Source organism: Ascaphus truei, chromosome 3, assembly GCF_040206685.1.
Source record: "Ascaphus truei isolate aAscTru1 chromosome 3, aAscTru1.hap1, whole genome shotgun sequence".
In the NCBI taxonomy this organism is placed as follows: domain Eukaryota; kingdom Metazoa; phylum Chordata; class Amphibia; order Anura; family Ascaphidae; genus Ascaphus; species Ascaphus truei.
In genome coordinates this window covers 123,218,027-123,236,394 of record NC_134485.1, presented here as the reverse complement: position 1 = coordinate 123,236,394, position 18,368 = coordinate 123,218,027, and the positions used below count along the sequence as shown (strand labels likewise).

Genomic DNA, 18,368 nt, shown 5'->3' with positions numbered 1-18,368 from the left:
ATAGGTTTGTCGAACACTGCATAATAAATATACACACACACACACACACACACAGTGCTAGGGTTGAAAAAAACGTCCCCAATAAAACGGTAGGTGGGTGCTAATTGGTTAATATATCCACGCTCACATCTATGTTGTTAGTGAATATATACAAATGTGTGTATAGCAATCCCCGGATGAAGCACTAGAGTAATGAGGCAGGTCATGAAAGGGTAGTGATGTATAGGAAGTGGTTAGAAAAACAAATAATATCCCAGGCGATTTAAAAAAAAAAAAAAATGCATTGCAAAATGCTGCAGCAAATATAAATAAATAATGCATAGATACTCCAAATATCATCCAGTGAAGTTGGACATCAATATATATTCAACACACATAAATGAAACGCAATGTGCTTAGTAGAGTTCACCAAATGTCATGGCAATTATCAGATGTTTAGTGTAGGTGGGGTGTTTAACCAAAAATGGCGCTCATTGACATTGAAACAACAGTGATATAATCAATAAAATAATGATAAGGTGATACTTAAACGAACACAGTGGTTGATTGCAGCTGTAACCTGATGTAGGATTTCTTTCTCAATCCTTGTTTGAAGAAGTGGCAGGTGGATCATCAGGAAGCGCATACCATGTGGGAACACATAAGAAAATACTTATGGTGCAATATTGTGCAAACAGTTATTAAATAAATTGTCTAGCACAGAATGTAGACACAAAATACTCACAAACGTGAGGTAGGATACAGACACATAAAGGTATCTTTACGAATTGATGTCAGTCTGTAGGGTATGTTGATGCCAGGGGAGTGTGGTTCTCAGCTGACCTTAAGATAAAAACACTGGACATAGCGTAGACTGTTTGGCAATTTAATAGATGAAGTAGTTAAAATCCAATCTACTCACATGTAGCTAGATAAAAAACAGCATTTTAGATCTCAATGATCTCTGCACATATCGCTCGATGCTGCCACCGGATGAAGTCTCTCTCTCGGATCTTTCTCCTTCTTTGCTGTGCGGTTCACGGGTGCGTGTCAGCGACCGGAAGTGACGTCATCAGCATCCGAGGGTTCCGGTGGGTAGAGACAGCGTCACTCTACGCGTTTCACCTTTCTTGGCGTCCTCAGGAGTGACGTTGTGGGCAGTGTAGCTAGTATTTATACACCCTCTGATTGGTAATTAATTAGTTAACTGAAAAATGCTGGTAGACAATTATCTTTAGTGTTGTAATGGCCCGGATATTTGCTCTGGTATATAGCATGAGTGTTTAAACACACGATCTTGCAGGGCAGTCAGTGAGACTTTAATACTGAATGCCTGTCCAATATTATATTGGACAAATGTATTCTGCAGATGGTGATCGTTTTTAGACTCTTGCTATATCTCTCGTGCATAAGTGGAAAAGCATTATTGGATACCAGAACCTGTACATTACCCAAATCGCCTATATAGGCAAATGACAGTTGTATAACACATGTATCTAAAAATCCTAACCCATTAATCAAATATGAATCAATGGTATTCTACTTTGTAAAGTGCTTAATACATTGTATATTATTCGCTTCTATTGGCATCATGATATAAGTAATATATTGCCACATTTGCTGGGTAATTCATTAGCAAGAATATTTAATCCTCTGTATCATACATATGCAGAGTTCAAAAAACATTTATTAAAACAACTACACCTAATCTATAGTGATTTCATGATCTACCTTTAATAAAATTAATAAGAAATATAGAAAATACATATAAAATATAAATTGTCCTGGGGGGGGAATAGAAACAAAATGTTAATTCAGGAAATATAAGAATAAACTTATAACATCTTATAAAAACTCATAAAAAAGGTTCATAAAAAAGGTTTAATATCAAATTCTAAATTTAGGCCTGAGGGGGACATAGTATTGAGTTCAAACATCCAGAAAGACTCTCTCTTTAGAAGAGCTGAATGTCTGTTGCCACCCCTCCAATGTGGCATAACCTGTTCTATGGCCTTAAAAGTTAACCCTATTAGATCCGAATTATGTTTTAACAGGAAGTGATTGGAAACACTGTGGGTTGTAAGTTTTCTCCTAATGTTTCCAACATGTTCCAGTATGCGCGTCTTCAAAGGGCGAATCGTTTTCCCAACATATTGGAGACCGCAACTGCACTCAAGAAGATATATCACAAAGTTTGATCTACAGTTGAGATGCTGTTTTATGTTATACATTTTTTTAGTTGCATAGGACATAAAATTGTTGGTAATTTTGGACCTGAAATTACAGGCTGTACACATTTTACAGCCATAAAAACCTTGTGTCGGATTTACAACTTTACAAATTAACAACATCATCAATTCACATTGGTCCATTCTAAAAAATGATCCAATCATTGGGAAACATCTACCGGACAAGGTGAAAATGGTCTATAGGAAAGCCCCAAATATTAAAAACATGGTGGCCCCTAGCGCACTAAGGGAAAATACTGCTAATAACCATGGCTGGTTGAATCCGACACAAGGTTTTTATGGCTGTAAAATGTGTACAGCCTGTAATTTCAGGTCCAAAATTACCAACAATTTTATGTCCTATGCAACTAAAAAAATGTATAACATAAAACAGCATCTCAACTGTAGATCAAACTTTGTGATATATCTTCTTGAGTGCAGTTGCGGTCCCCAATATGTTGGGAAAACGATTCGCCCTTTGAAGACGCGCATACTGGAACATGTTGGAAACATTAGGAGAAAACTTACAACCCACAGTGTTTCCAATCACTTCCTGTTAAAACATAATTCGGATCCAATAGGGTTAACTTTTAAGGCCATAGAACAGGTTATGCCACATTGGAGGGGTGGCAACAGACATTCAGCTCTTCTAAAGAGAGAGTCTTTCTGGATGTTTGAACTCAATACTATGTCCCCCTCAGGCCTAAATTTAGAATTTGATATTAAACCTTTTTTATGAACCTTTTTTATGAGTTTTTATAAGATGTTATAAGTTTATTCTTATATTTCCTGAATTAACATTTTGTTTCTATTCCCCCCCCAGGACATTTTATATTTTATATGTATTTTCTATATTTCTTATTAATTTTATTAAAGGTAGATCATGAAATCACTATAGATTAGGTGTAGTTGTTTTAATAAATGTTTTTTGAACTCCGCATATGTATGATACAGAGGATTAAATATTCTTGCTAATGAATTACCCAGCAAATGTGGCAATATATTACTTATATCATGATGCCAATAGAAGCGAATAATATACAATGTATTAAGCACTTTACAAAGTAGAATACCATTGATGCATATTTGATTAATGGGTTAGGATTTTTAGATACATGTGTTATACAACTGTCATTTGCCTATATAGGCGATTTGGGTAATGTACAGGTTCTGGTATCCAATAATGCTTTTCCACTTATGCACGAGAGATATAGCAAGAGTCTAAAAATGATCACCATCTGCAGAATACATTTGTCCAATATAATATTGGACAGGCATTCAGTATTAAAGTCTCACTGACTGCCCTGCAAGATCGTGTGTTTAAACACTCATGCTATATACCAGAGCAAATATCCGGGCCATTACAACACTAAAGATAATTGTCTACCAGCATTTTTCAGTTAACTAATTAATTACCAATCAGAGGGTGTATAAATACTAGCTACACTGCCCACAACGTCACTCCTGAGGACGCCAAGAAAGGTGAAACGCGTAGAGTGACGCTGTCTCTACCCACCGGAACCCTCGGATGCTGATGACGTCACTTCCGGTCGCTGACACGCACCCGTGAACCGCACAGCAGAGAAGGAGAAAGATCCGAGAGAGAGACTTCATCCGGTGGCAGCATCGAGCGATATGTGCAGAGATCATTGAGATCTAAAATGCTGTTTTTTATCTAGCTACATGTGAGTAGATTGGATTTTAACTACTTCATCTATTAAATTGCCAAACAGTCTACGCTATGTCCAGTGTTTTTATCTTAAGGTCAGCTGAGAACCACACTCCCCTGGCATCAACATACCCTACAGACTGACATCAATTCGTAAAGATACCTTTATGTGTCTGTATCCTACCTCACGTTTGTGAGTATTTTGTGTCTACATTCTGTGCTAGACAATTTATTTAATAACTGTTTGCACAATATTGCACCATAAGTATTTTCTTATGTGTTCCCACATGGTATGCGCTTCCTGATGATCCACCTGCCAATTATCAGATGTTTAGCAGAAACTAACCAATATCAACATGCATTGTAAATAGGGCGACATATACAGTATATGTCACACAACGTGGAAGTGTGTAATGGTTCAAAATTCATACACTATGCTGCTCATGATAACCATATATTACTTTACACAAGTTAAGATGAGTTAAGAGTCATAGTGGCAGATGCACATGAAGTAGAAAGACATCACAAAAGTATGTGTGTGGCAACTACCAAAGAGGATGAAAGAGCTTCAGTAAAGATTAAATCGCCATACAACCCGTTCATAGAGTGCTGGATCCGTCTACTCCTTCCAGGACGTCAACGTGGTGACGTCACACCCGACAGCTGTTTCGCATGGCGGGTACGCGCTCTCTCAAGGGAAGGAGGAATAACCTGTCCCAACCTCGAATGTCTATTATACCCCAGGAGCGAGAGTCACTAAAGGGTCAAACCAATTACCAGTTAGAACGCCTTTAAGAACTGGGCGTGCCTAGGGTGCTGGCAGCACCTCAATGTAAATAAAGTAAAGTAGTAAGCACGGGGAAATAAACATGAAATTAAACTAAAAATATGACCTCTTTAAGTCTCATGAATATATACTATCAAACACTGGATAGAGCATGTGGGTGAATAGCACAACTAGCATTATTAACCTAACACACAGCAGAGTGATAGGTATAGGAGTGTATAGCAGATAAGAGGACACAGATCCAGACAGAGTGAGTCCCATGGTATTGTTATACAGTTGTGTTTAAGACACAGGGGGATGTAAAATTCTCCAATCTCATAACCAAAGATATTGGCACAATGGTGTAATGGGGTGAGGCAGGTAAAGATGTAGGAGTGTACTAACCTAGTCGTCCGCCCCTCAGGTCAAAACGGACATCTAATGTTAAAACTATATACCTGGATCCCCTCCCATGGATGACAAGGTGATAACATCGGTAACCAATATATATTTGGTTATTAAAATCAGAGAAATGGAGAAAATATAAATCCCTCATTAAGACCAATGGGACTCAAAGTCTGTAGTGTATATATCCATTCACATTCTCGTTGGAGAAGTCTCCTGTCCCAGTCTCCTTTCCTTTGGCCCCAAGGTACATGTTCAATGCCAATGAAATTAAGTGTTATTTTCTCCATTGTGTTCTTCCAGAACATGTCGTTCCACTGGTGTATCTGCACTATTTCTAATGGAGCCACAGTGCTCTAAAATCCTGATCTTAAACGGTCGATGTGTCTTCCCCACATATAATTTACCACAGCAGCATATAAACAAGTATATAACCCCTGTATTGACACAGTTGATGAAATCAATGACTTTGTAACTCTTGTGTTTTTATAGAAATCAGAAAACTCCTTCGTGGTTAGAACCATTTAACAAGCTTTACATCGGCCACACGAATAGGAGCCAACTGGCCTTGATCCCAGCCAAGTTTACTGTTTTTTTTCTGAAAATGACTCTGTACTAAAATGTCTTTTAAATTCCGACTTCTCCTACAGGTCATTTTAGGAAATGGTTTTAACACATTCTTAAAATCCCGATCCTCCATCAAAATGTGCCAACGTTGACGAAAAATGCGGTTAATGGTACTCCACTGATCGTTGTTATGTGCCTATGAACCTTATGGTTCCTGTATCCATATCAGTTCTTCTTAGTGGTTCGTTAAGACAAACGTGATCTTTCTTCTGTATGCTTTTTTTAATGTTATTTTTATTGTGCCCTCTTTCCAGGAATCTCTTAGTCATTCCTGTTGCCTGTGTTTTAAATTCAATGAGAGTGGAACAATTTCTTCTCAGGCACAGAAACTGGCCAGTGGGTATTACTTTAATAATGTGTGGGGAGATCAGCCCTCAACAAACTATTGGTGGCTGTGCTCTTTCTAAAGATGGTTGTTTCCAAACTACCTCCCTCACCCTTGAAGATGTTAAGATCCAGAAAATTAATACTGGTCTTACTCAATTCACCTGTGAGACTCAAGTTGCAGGTGCTCATATTCAGGATCTCAATTAATTAATGTAGCAGTGGCTCCGTCCATTTCCAGAGTATCAGTATATCATCTATGAACCTTACCCATAAATCTACATGACTCTTGTATTCATCCAGGGCCTCGCTAAAGACCACCGTCTCCTCCCACCAGCCTAGATATAAATTGGCATAGGTGTGAGCGCATGTGGTCCCCATAGCGGTGCCCTGGATCTGATGGTAATACTTCGGATGAAAGAAGAAGTAATTTTTGGTCAGGGTAAGGTCCAATAGATCTATTGAATAGATGGGAGAATAAACTAATTGTGTCCATTTAAATATGTACTTCTGGATTTGAGAGAATGAGCCACTGCCATCATTCCAAGCTCGTGGGGTATGCTTGTATAAAGCCCCTCCACATCTATACTGACGAGGAATGTACCCGGATCTATAGTCACACCTCCAAGTTTAAGCAGGACATCCTTGGTGTCCCTGAGGTTGGATGGGAGTGCACTCACAAATGGACTAGCAGTTTGTCAACATAGACACTCGTGTCTGATGTGAGATTATCTATTCCCGACACTATCGGTCTACCTGGGGGTGGGACCCTCCCCTTGTGTATTTTGGGTAATTGATAGAAAGTTGCCGTTCTCGGTCTCAACATAAATAAAAATCAAACTCCTCCTTGGAGATCACTTTGTTATTTAGACCCTCTTCCAAGATCTGTAATAGTTGTTTTTGAAATAGGGTTGTGGGATCACTGTCCAGGATCCTATAACATGTTCTATCCGCTAATAATCGCATACATTCTGCCACATACATGGTCCTATCTAGAACCACCACATTACCGCCTTTATCTAACGTTTAATTATATGTTCATCATTTGCCACATTTTTCAGTGCCAAGTTTTCTTTATATCTTATATGTTGAGCCATTACACATTTCCACGTTGTGTGACATATGTCATCCTATTTACAATGCATATTGAGATTGGTTCGTTTCTGCTAAATATCTGATGATTGCCATGACATTTGGTAAACTCTAATAAGCACATTGAGTTTCATTTGTGTGTGTTGAATATATATTGAGGTTCAACTTCACTGGATGATATTTGGAGTATCAATGCATTACTTAGGCGCTGACCCGTGCTGAGGCGCGCTGCTGCTCAGCAGTGAGCCCCTGCAGCCGCAATGAGAGCGGCTTTAGCAGGGGCTCGCGCATGCTTCCGCAAGCGCGTGTCTTAACAAATCTTTCGTTTCTGAGCTCGCTGGAGCGCAGGGCCAATCACGTGAGCGGTTCGCCCAATGAGGGCGAACCAGATCCGTGATATCACAGGCCCCCCCCCCTCCCGAAACGCCCCCGGACGTCGCGCAGTCTAAGGCCAGGGAAAGCACCCGCTTTCCCTCAGCCTCCGCATGGCTGAAGTCTCTATGGACGCAGCCTTATATTTGCTGCCGCATTTTGGAACGCATTTTTTTTTTTTTTAAATCGTCTGGGATATTAGTTGTTTTTTAACCGCTTCCTATACATCACTACCCTTTCATGACCTGCATTGATAATAGGTCATAACTCTAGTGCTTCATCCGGGAATTGCTATACACACATTTGTATATATTCACTAACATAGATGTGTGTGGATATATTAACCAATTAGCACCCACCTACCGGTTTTTATTGGGGAAGCTTTTTATTGGGGAAGCTTTTTTTTCACCCCTAGCACTGTATATATATTTTCAGCAGCATTGTTCTTGTGTCAATGTTATAATACCAATAAAATTTGTATTATTTTGGCCATATATTGGCATTTACTGGTACCTGTCCTCCTACAGTGATGGGAGCGGTTACTATAGGTTATCTGTACCTGGTTTCCAGTTAGTGACATCATTGTTCAGTAAATATGTAACTAGATCCTTTAATATTGGACTGAGTGCAGCAAATGGGGTTCTTTCGGGTGATTCTACTATCACCCTGTTTGTTCATGTTTCAGATTACAACAGTTTAACACATTTAGGAGCTATGAAAGAAAAACTCCTACTATCGTTTAATGAACATGAACCTACCTCAATGTATGTTACTTTTTGACATAATACAGCGACAATCAGTTGTCAACATTATTGCGTCTTATATAGTGTTAAACAGAACCTGAATCCTTTCTCCAAATTACAGATTCATACACTCAACATTCTGGGTATACATTCCATTGCAGTAACTGGCTTAAAAGTTTGCACCCAATGTAGATGTAATTATATTGTGTGTAGAACCTCGTGCAAATGATGATCTGTCTTACAATGGTTTGTTAGTGTTCCTTGCTATTCTAGCTTTCGCAGCATCCATTCTCGGCGAGGCACTACATCCCTCTCCAATCTTCTTCATTAAAGGGTTACATTTTAAGAAATGTCCTGATAGTGGCCCTTCAAAATAGAATTGTCCATCTTGCTTCGATGATATCCCAGATAGATTTATACTCAAGAAAAATCGGTTCAGCTTCCTTAGATCCAGGAATACCTGGCCAACAATTCCCAATTCCTCCTTCATAGCTTTATTTTTTGTATTTTTTGAACCTTCAGACAATCAAATGTTAAGGATCCACACTCTTCTTGAACATTGTCAGAAGAGGAACTTCCTCCAAATTAAAAAAACCTTGCTTGACCCTGATAATTCAGGACGGTCATTTTTTTGTTTTTGGATCCGACGACAGATCTGGAACTCTTTAAACTTCCTTTTGACTCCATCTTTTCAAAAGACTGTAGCAGGGAGGTCTTCATTCAGTCAAAGCTATCTAAGCGATACTGGACCGTCATCATCCCCCCTCCCTAGGCACAAGGTAAGAGCCCGACAAAAAGGACCTCCAGAAACTGGTGTGGTTAAAGAGAGAGGCTCTGTGCGGCAACTAAAGAGCGGACTAAACAAGATTAAAGGAGGGCAAAACAAAACACTCATTTAACATCGCGAGGCAGCACTAAAGATCATGGGACTTGCTCATCCGTACACCTTCCCACAGCATGGGTAGAAAAAGTATAACGGACCAGAGAAGAAACCACATGTCATTTAAACCTGTGTCAAGAATTCTTGTCCTATGCCAATTAAGTGGGGGAGGTATCCTAGCTGTAAGAAAAATAATTTTTGTTGTCCCACGAAGCATGGAGTTTCAATCTTGTATTGCAAATAAAATTTACCTCAAAACTTTTGCGCAGTGCATCAACCCCGAGGTAGAAAAGCATCTGCCAGGTTTGCTCTTCGGCTCGCAGTTTTTGCCATATGCGATGCAGTCGCTCATAAAGATGAATACCCAAGCAAGTCAAAACTTCTTCTTGGGCTATGTCTATTGTCTTGGCATGTCTTTCCCTGCGCCTTGAAAAGTGGAGAAAAAGAAAGTGAGCAAGTCACGTATGAATGACATGAACACAACATTTGACATTTGTTTCATGTATGCAGTATTCCAATAGAGACACTGGTTGTGTTAAAAAGCAATTTTTTGTCTGATAGTGAAGTCTTAAATTGGATCAGCATCAAAATGTTTGGTCTGCACCCAAGACCGGGAAAATCATGTAAATGGAAGAAAAAGAACTGCGCAAATATCAACAAACAACCAATGACACTTAAGAATCAGAAAGATACTCTGGCGCATAAACTCAAAAATCTATTCTCAAATACAGAGCTGTCTGTGCCGAGGTGCCTCTCTATGCATATGAATCGTAAATACAAAGAATAAAAAATACATTAAAATACAAAAATAAATTACAAAATTGTATGCGTGAACCTAGATTAAGTGTATCAATTATAGATTGCAATGTATTTCAAAAGAGTCCCAGTTAGTTGGAAAATTCAGTCAACTATTTGCAAAGAGAGACTAAAATGTGCCCATGAGGAAGGCTATGACAGGTGAAACGCATAGGGTGAGTATCCTGAACCTGTGAGCTCTAATTGCAATTATCTACAGGTCTTCCGTGTTGGCGCCAAATTCAAACACTGCTGAGACGTCAGCTGTGAAGCTGTGGCCGGATGAGAGATCCCGAGCATTGGAGACTGAATGAAGTACGGGGGGGTGGGACACCTGACACGCTGCACCTCTGGAGCGGATTGAATGGAGGAGTGCTGCCCTTATCTAAACGGCAAAAGTGATGTAGTCTTTTTGTCCATTAACCCACAATTGTTTGGATAAGACTGCTCATTTATTGAGCAATCAAGACACAGAATCCATCTATTGGCAATGCTGAGATCCACGCGGCAGGAGCGAAGGTAATATCTGTGCCTCAACTGCCGAGAGGACATCGCTGGAGCGGCACACAAGGTGGAGCGGCACACAAAGTAAGACATATATCATCCCTGTATGCATGACCTACAGGGCGATGCACGCTACAAAAATTGTTGTGACTTTAAACAAAGATATTTTAAATTATCTGTCAATAAAAATATGAGACTGCAGAATCTTATGGAGCGAATGCAATAATTGGGAAAATTACACTATTTAAATAGAGGATTTTAATTTCCCTTTTTTCAAATCCCCACTTTTTTTTTTAAGGATAAAGCGCTTATCCAGCAATCAAATTTGCATAACAACTTCTGGCAATCTCCTTTATAGATCTAAAGATTTATTGGAGGAACAAACTACATATACCTATGACTAATTTTTTGCCTGAATATTGACTGAATATTCCAACTAATTGGGGCTCTTTTGCAATACATTGCAATCTATAATTGATTAAGCTTAATCTAGGTTCAGGCATACCATTTTGTATTTTATGTTATATTTATTTTTACATTTATATTTTATACTGTGTAATTACGATTTATATGCTTCATCGATAGGCACCTCGGCAGACAGGTCTGTATTCGAGAATAGATTTTTGAGTTCATGCGCCAGAGTTTCTAATTCTCATCTTGTTTATAGGGGACTCGATTATATTCTGGCTGCAGAACGACAATTTCCCCAAGTAATTCACTATTTTTTATAAGATTATTTAATCTTTTACATTAATTTGACACTTCTACACCATTTGATATTTCACTTTAGCGCCCCTTCTTTTTCCATTATCAACCAATAACACTTGTCTGGACTATATAACTAATACTCTCCCTGCAGCTGGTTTGGAACTCTCGCCCGGAGAGAAAATAGACTTTGGAGGAACAAACCTACAGAGCAAAGGAGAGATAAAAACAGAACAGTGTATTCTGTAAGATGTGATCAAGAGTCCTGCATTGGCAAAACTAGTAGGGCGAGAACTGTGTCATACTGAGCTTTGGGATCCAAAACATCACTCAGGCTGTCTTTCTGCCAAAATCTGGAGAGACGAGACCAACTTCCACGTGACGCGGAAGTGCACAGAGAGACCAGCTGCCGGATGCGAGAGGCGCAGGACGCTTTTTGGACTGGAGCCAGACGGAGCCTGGACAGATTCCTGGTCGCAGCCAACAGATTTTGGACTGTTCTCATTGCCCAAATCATATCAACACATTGTGAGTGCGACGTGTAAAATTAATAAACATGCAAAACCTTTCAAATAAAAACCTTTAAAATATGTGTTACACGATGGTACCCTCTGTTCCCTCATATTCATGGCTGAGCTGACTATGAAAAAAAGAGTGGTGAGCCCAGCAGTTACTACATTCGCTTTCCTCCAAGATAAAAGTGGACAAAGGACTCTTCTCCTCTGCTAGATTTTGACATCAATTCTGTAAGTGTTGATCACGACAACAGGACTCTCAATCACTTCTTACAGAATACACTATGTTCTATTTTTATTTCTCCTTTGCGCTGTAGGTTTATTCCTTCCTAATGGGAAGATTATGTAGCAGATGGTTAGTACAAAAGCAGACACCGACAAAAAGAAAAAAAAGTGAAGTTAAGTTTGTACAAAGACCAATTGAACCAATAAAAAGTGTTTCATAATTATTCCTTATTCAAAATGTTACTGCACAAGCCAGAAATTGCAGGGCACACAAAGGATGGTGGTTAACAGCACAATTCCTTAGTGCTCCTCACTTATTTGTTATTGTCTGGAGACTCTTTATGCTTATTTAAATACTATGTACATGTATGGTACAACATAAAAATATATAAGAAAATATTGCATAAGCATTAGATGCACACTTTTACACCTGAAAGAAAAAGGCAAAAATTAAAACAGCGTATTATAACATGGCTCAACTCTTTTGCTGCCAGTGTGGCCACAAACACCAAAGATTCATACTACAATATCAAAAAAGTAAGCAAAGCGCTAGAAAGCCCACTCTAGCAAGTTACATACTCATACCCTCCGGCGAACTCTGGCTCAGCTCGACCCAACAGATGAGCAATAAAATCTGTTTCGCAGCAGACATGAATATGCCTTTCATGTGGGCAGCAACGAAGACCTTCGTACAGTGCAGCACAGTAGCCTTTCTCTTTACTACAGTCCAACTCTCCGATTAGAATGTTGTATGCCCTAAGCACTTTATTTTTGCAGTCTGTACAAAACCTGGGATAAAGATATAAAAAAAATAAAAAAGAGGAAATGTTAGGCCCTAATAACTTGGTAGAGAAATGGTTATTCTAATGAACCACTGCTGAACTCATGATGAATATTAGTGTTTATATAGAAATAGTAGTTTCTGGGACTACACAGGAGAAAGTTCATATATGTGTTTGTATGTCAGATCACAGATTGTGCTCAAGTGAGAAATCTTATATTTCTTGAAAACCTTGCATGCAATGCCTTGAAGAAAAAAACAACAACAAAAAAACCACGCATTTACTAGACCAGGGGTGCAAACTTTTGGTGCTTTGCCTCGTCTCTCTGCCCCCGGCTCTCGTGCCACCCCGCCTACCTTCATCTGCGTCAGATGACGCTGTGTGGGCGTATGACGTCAGGTCACATGGTGCAGTGACGTCTATTGACGCCGCGTTGCCATGGCGACGCAACACAGACGGCTGAATCCCGGTAAGCAAACAGTTGCAGGGGCCTCACGCGATCCCCAGCATTTAATTTAAATGCCTGGGGGAAGAGCGCGGGGCCTCTGCAACTGCCCGCGCCCCCCACTCTATACCAAGATTCGAGTGGCATGAAAATTTCAAGACCTAAAAAGATAGTCAGCAGATTCCCCATCTCTGAATCAAGAATAAATAACAGGCTTATTGTATAACTCTTCCACTAATGAGCGAAGGATGAAACAGATGTATTAGAACACATTGGGCAAGGCAATAGGAAGGTGGATGTAGAATGTGGTCCATTTAAAGCAACAATATCCACTACTACAGAATAATATATATATATATATATATATATATATATATATATATATATATATATATATATATATATACACACATACATACATACATATACATACACACACAAATGTAAATACAACTGTATGCTCATCTGCATGTCTTAGGCAGGTCCGCAACCCCGCCTTTCACCATTATCACCCAGCACACAGCACTTCCACTGCAGCAAGGGATTCTGGGAAATGACATGAAAATGAGCACAGTGCCACTTTTTGCTTCAAAAACCATTTTTAACATGGTTCGCTATAGGCTTAAGCTTGCTATATATATATTCTAAAAATAAACAGACGAAACCGTTCTGTGGCTAACTAAATGCTTTTATTTGTGCGAGCTTTCGAGATACATTGATCTCTTCTTCCGGCGATGTTACAATGAATGAAGCAAGCAAAGGGTATACTTAAAAACCGTGTCTCTTGGAATGTTATCTGTGCTTGTCCCTCCCCCGTGTGTGGATGTGATTTATGGCTAGGGGTGTTAAATGGTTCCTGAAAGTAAGTGATGTAAGAGTGTGTGTATCCGTGTGAATATAAATGAATGGAGAGCCCACAGTGTATACAGTGCTTTACAAAAGGGGTGTGGGGAGTGGGAGTTAATATAAATGGTGTGGGTAGGTGTGGAAATTTGAGAGATTGTAGCATAACTACATAACTGTAGTATAACTTGCTTCATTCATTGTAACATCGCCGGAAGAAGAGATCAATGTATCTCGAAAGCTCGCACAAATAAAAGCATTTCGTTAGCCACAGAACGGTATCGTCTATTTATTTTTAGATTATTGAAGCTCGGCTAACACGGTACTGATACCTCTACATACATACATACATACATATCCATCCGTATATCCCTCCACCCATGCATATATCCACACACGTGTGTGTGTGCCTGTGTGTGTGTGTACATATAAACAAAATAAATATAGAGCACACCCCTGAGGAAGGTCGTGCCAGGAGCGAAACATTGGGTTTATAGTGTGCTGTTTTGTCACTGCTAATACATTTCTTTTTGCTTATCCTAGTGTTGCTGCTTTTGTGCCTTCCCTTATGGGAAGACAGGGTTTCTATATTGATTTCTATGGAGCATGCACCTTGACTTTACATTTGTTGCTTGGAGTGCTGGCTGCTGCTTTTTGTTATACACACCGAGGGGGAGAGACCAGAAAACTCACCTGTGCTTTCGGAGATACGTTTCTAATGTTTCCAGAAGACAACTCGAATCAATTAAAACTACTTCATCCCTGCATTCCTGGGACATGACTTCCCAAATGTCCATCCAATTACCCCTGAAAGAGAAACAGGAGATTTACCGAGTACATTCTGAATTGTACTTGCAATTCATCTACTATATAACTATGCAATTCAGAGACTTGAAAATGATTGTTGTGAACAAGAAAAGATGTATCTTCAGGGTAGAAAATCTCCGGTCCACCTTTATCAACCAAAAAAGAAAATTCCACGCTCACCATACTTCTGATGGGGCACTCTACATAGAAACGATGGGACTCCGCTTTCCTCGTACAACGCGTTCGAAGCCGGCCCCTCCTAAATCAGCAAATTCTCCCAGCTGTGACACATTAATCTTAATGTTTTTGCCCCTTCCTCTGGTCACGCATATTAAGCACAACAAGAGCCAATTGTGTAGAAAAATAGAACCTAGTAGTGGGATTAGGAGCCGGCCTGGAATACACTGCATGCTCCTTCGTCTGCCATAATTTCAGTCACCACTGGAAATTTTGTGCACTGCATCTTTATTTTGTTCACACTGGGCACTGATATAATGAAGCTTTTGATATACATTGACGTCAAACAAACACACCAGGAGTCTCTAACCTCCGATAGGGGTTACCACACTGCAATGCAATGTTATCTGCCATTTACATCATTGGTAGTTTAGAGTAGGCAGGATTGTTGTGTGGTAGACCATATCAGGATTGTGGATCTCCACCAAAAATCCTGGGGAAAAAAACCCAGAGGAAAAGCTAGGCGGAATTAAAGGATACTCTAGAAAAGACTGGCAATAGAAAGAAGCAAATATTCTTTCAAATCAGATGCTATTAAATTTATGTACAAAACTAGTGTATTTGCAGCTGCACACAGAAAAACTGCATTCCATGAACAGGCTGAGAACAGCTTTGAATGATAAATTGCGAGCTCCACGCCGGTATCTGAACGGAGTTGTAAACACAAAAACAAATCATTTATGAGGCAGCAATCTGTACTGTTTTTAACCTATATTTTTTACCTCATTTGAAAATAGTGGACTCCTGGAGCTAAACTGTGGCCAGCACAATTCTTGATATTTAATTTCAAAATCAAAATGTAATTGCAAGAATTTGACTGGGAGAAACAATATGGTCATTGGGGTCAACTTCACTTTGTGAGATCTCAGCAATTGAAAAACCCCTTGATTCATAGAAGGTGAGAAAAAAAAATTTATACTGGGGGAGATGGCTACTTTAAGTTTTGTAAATGAAGAGAAGCATTACTTGGCAACTGTTTAAGGTCTAGAAAACCTTGGTCACTGCTGCCACTCCATTGACAGGCTGTCCCATACAGGGGTTGCCATATTCAAATGTAAATTATATTATGAATTAACCGACAACGAACTGGGAGAATTTTTTTTTATTTTTGTCTTAACGTGCAATGAAACAATGCAATAGCAGAGATTGTCCAAGTTTAGTTGCCAACGCTCAATTCTTGAATGGCTGAACCTTCTCATGATTGATGATCTCTCTCACGAACGAAGTACCCTCCTGAGGTTAAAACAAAATGCTATTTTACCTCTCTGCCCCCAGCAATTGCTGAACATGGATTTTGAGGTCACAATTCATCTTCTCCTTGTTGTCTTCACTATTTTTCTTATCTGCACCTAATGCTCTCTCTGAACGGCTCACTTCTCTAAAGTACAGGTTAAGAACACAAATATAGAATATAAATCAGCCCTTTGTGAGTAATGAAATCTGTGGCTTTCAAAATATTCTTGCACTCTGCTTCCGGTCATGAAAACATGATAATTGTGTGGCATAACAAGTTTAAAGATAGTACAGATTCCATGGCAAGTGACAATGTTGGCTAACAAATGGGAATCAATGTATAGAAGGTTATAGACAGGCTGGAGTGTGGCTTAAAGTCGCGATCCTTTAGGTTCTCCATTGATTCTAACACACTTTGCTGTAAGACCAAGATAGCTGCTTGTATTTTGTAAAATTTCTATGATGGACAGAGTTTTATCAATTTATCTAAACACAAATTCTGCTTTTGTGATTAATTATATTTATAAAGATTGTACTCGTTAAGATGCAATGCCTCCAAAAAAAGCAAACAAAAAACGTGCGCATTCCTTTAATAAAAATAAATACATTATTTGATTATAAGTTATAAAAATAATTCTATTGCAATTATTGCATAAAACATTGAAGATGAAGCCTTAAAGCAGCAATCCTGGTGACACACTTAATTATTCTTTTAAAGTTTGAATCGGTGGAGCTGAACCACATTAATTTCAACTCCGGGAACCCAGCTTACCGAGATACACACCAATATGGTGTCTTAAATGCTGCGTGTCCTGCAAACCAATAGGAAGATGCGTCGTCGTGACGGTGAGGGGTAACCAGGCCATCAATATAAGGTATTATGCCCAGGTGGGTACCTCTGATCAATATTTGGTGGTTTAGTGTGTCAGCTCTTGAACCTGTTTAATGTATCTGCAATGTATGTGATTGTGCGACAAAGAATTTATATATGTGTTTTACCTTTCCAGGATTCCCAGTAAGCAGAGATTGCAAGGCTATGAGTTTCAGGGGTGATTTTGCAGAGAAAGTCTTATCAGATTGGACCCGGACTATCTAGGCACAGACTTGCCGGGCACCCCAATAATGTACCCGAGACTCAGGTCAGGCAGCCAGGATACATGTAGGCACAAGGCTCCGGTCAAAATCCTGCTCTGGAAACGCTTTTGTGACTCACCGCTAGGACTCCCTGCTTCAGCACAGACCAGAGGTGTGAGCGGGGCATAGGTTTGTAAGGTATCCCCAGAATGGTACCGGGGTCCCCCCAGTAAGAGGAATCCCCCCGTTCAATGCACGGTTACCCAGAACCTTTATAGAGGTTCTGGGGGCACTCTAACCATATTTAAGGTTGCAAGGATTTTTAATAAACCTAAGTCGGGTTCATTTTCAGGGCTGTATCTCAATCCCTTTGAAAACCGAAGCATTTTTTCATTCTACCTTGGGACTTACAACAGATGACAGAGAAGCCCAATGCTACATCCAACATGACAGAAATACACAGTAAAATACTTATATATTCTCTTGAAATAGGGTTATTTAGTTTAACCCTTTGGCCAAAGCATTGTAAGCTTGCGAGCCACGACAAGGCAGACACCTGTTCGCAAGGCCTAACACTACCAGATAAAATACTAATATACCTCTAATAGGATTCAAATTCTCATTTACCTCTATTAGGAGGGAGAAAGACCACAGTGGGTCTATATCCAGCAGAATGAGGGACTTGCAAACTAGGGAAGTGGGGAGGGGCGGGCTTAAAACCTGGGAAGGAGGAGCGACTAACCTCCAACAGCTGTGCTGTATGAGCTGAGGACTTACAGGTCCATGGTTGCGAGAGACCATTTGGCTAGCAAGCTTGGTGCTACCAAGTCTGCTCGGGTCCCAGACATGAAAGCCCCAGAGCTTGCCACGGTGTGAAAGCCATTTGGGCAGCAGAGTTAGCCTCAAGTACTCACGTCCTGGGATGAATGGAAGTCATCGGACTACCATTTGCCCAGCCCGTGAGGAGCCTAGCTCTGTGGGTGGCTTCTGACCGACAGGTGGCAGAGCTATCAAATTGGCGCATGCCCAGAATCTGAATCTGTGCTTGCCCGGCTTAGATAGACTGGCAGGATTTCTCCCACGTTCGGATTGGCTGAATAATTTCATGAATGAAGCTG

General features: G+C 39.8%; 1 protein-coding gene across 7 annotated transcripts in view; it reads right to left on the bottom strand.

The window, feature by feature from the left end:
- Positions 1–18,368, bottom strand: part of GGNBP2 (gametogenetin binding protein 2) — a 186,805-nt gene that overhangs the window by 46,030 nt on the left and 122,407 nt on the right. For 4 of the 7 annotated variants that reach the window (XM_075589491.1, XM_075589490.1, XM_075589484.1 and 1 more), the window contains 4 exons: positions 16,205–16,321; positions 14,593–14,706; positions 12,409–12,618; positions 9,337–9,511 (listed from right to left, as the gene is read on the bottom strand). In XM_075589491.1, coding sequence (XP_075445606.1) covers positions 9,337–9,511; positions 12,409–12,618; positions 14,593–14,706; positions 16,205–16,321 — 616 coding nt within the window. The remainder of the gene's footprint in view (positions 1–9,336; positions 9,512–12,408; positions 12,619–14,592; positions 14,707–16,204; positions 16,322–18,368) is intronic. The other 3 variants (XM_075589485.1, XM_075589489.1, XM_075589488.1) reach the window with 3 other exon arrangements.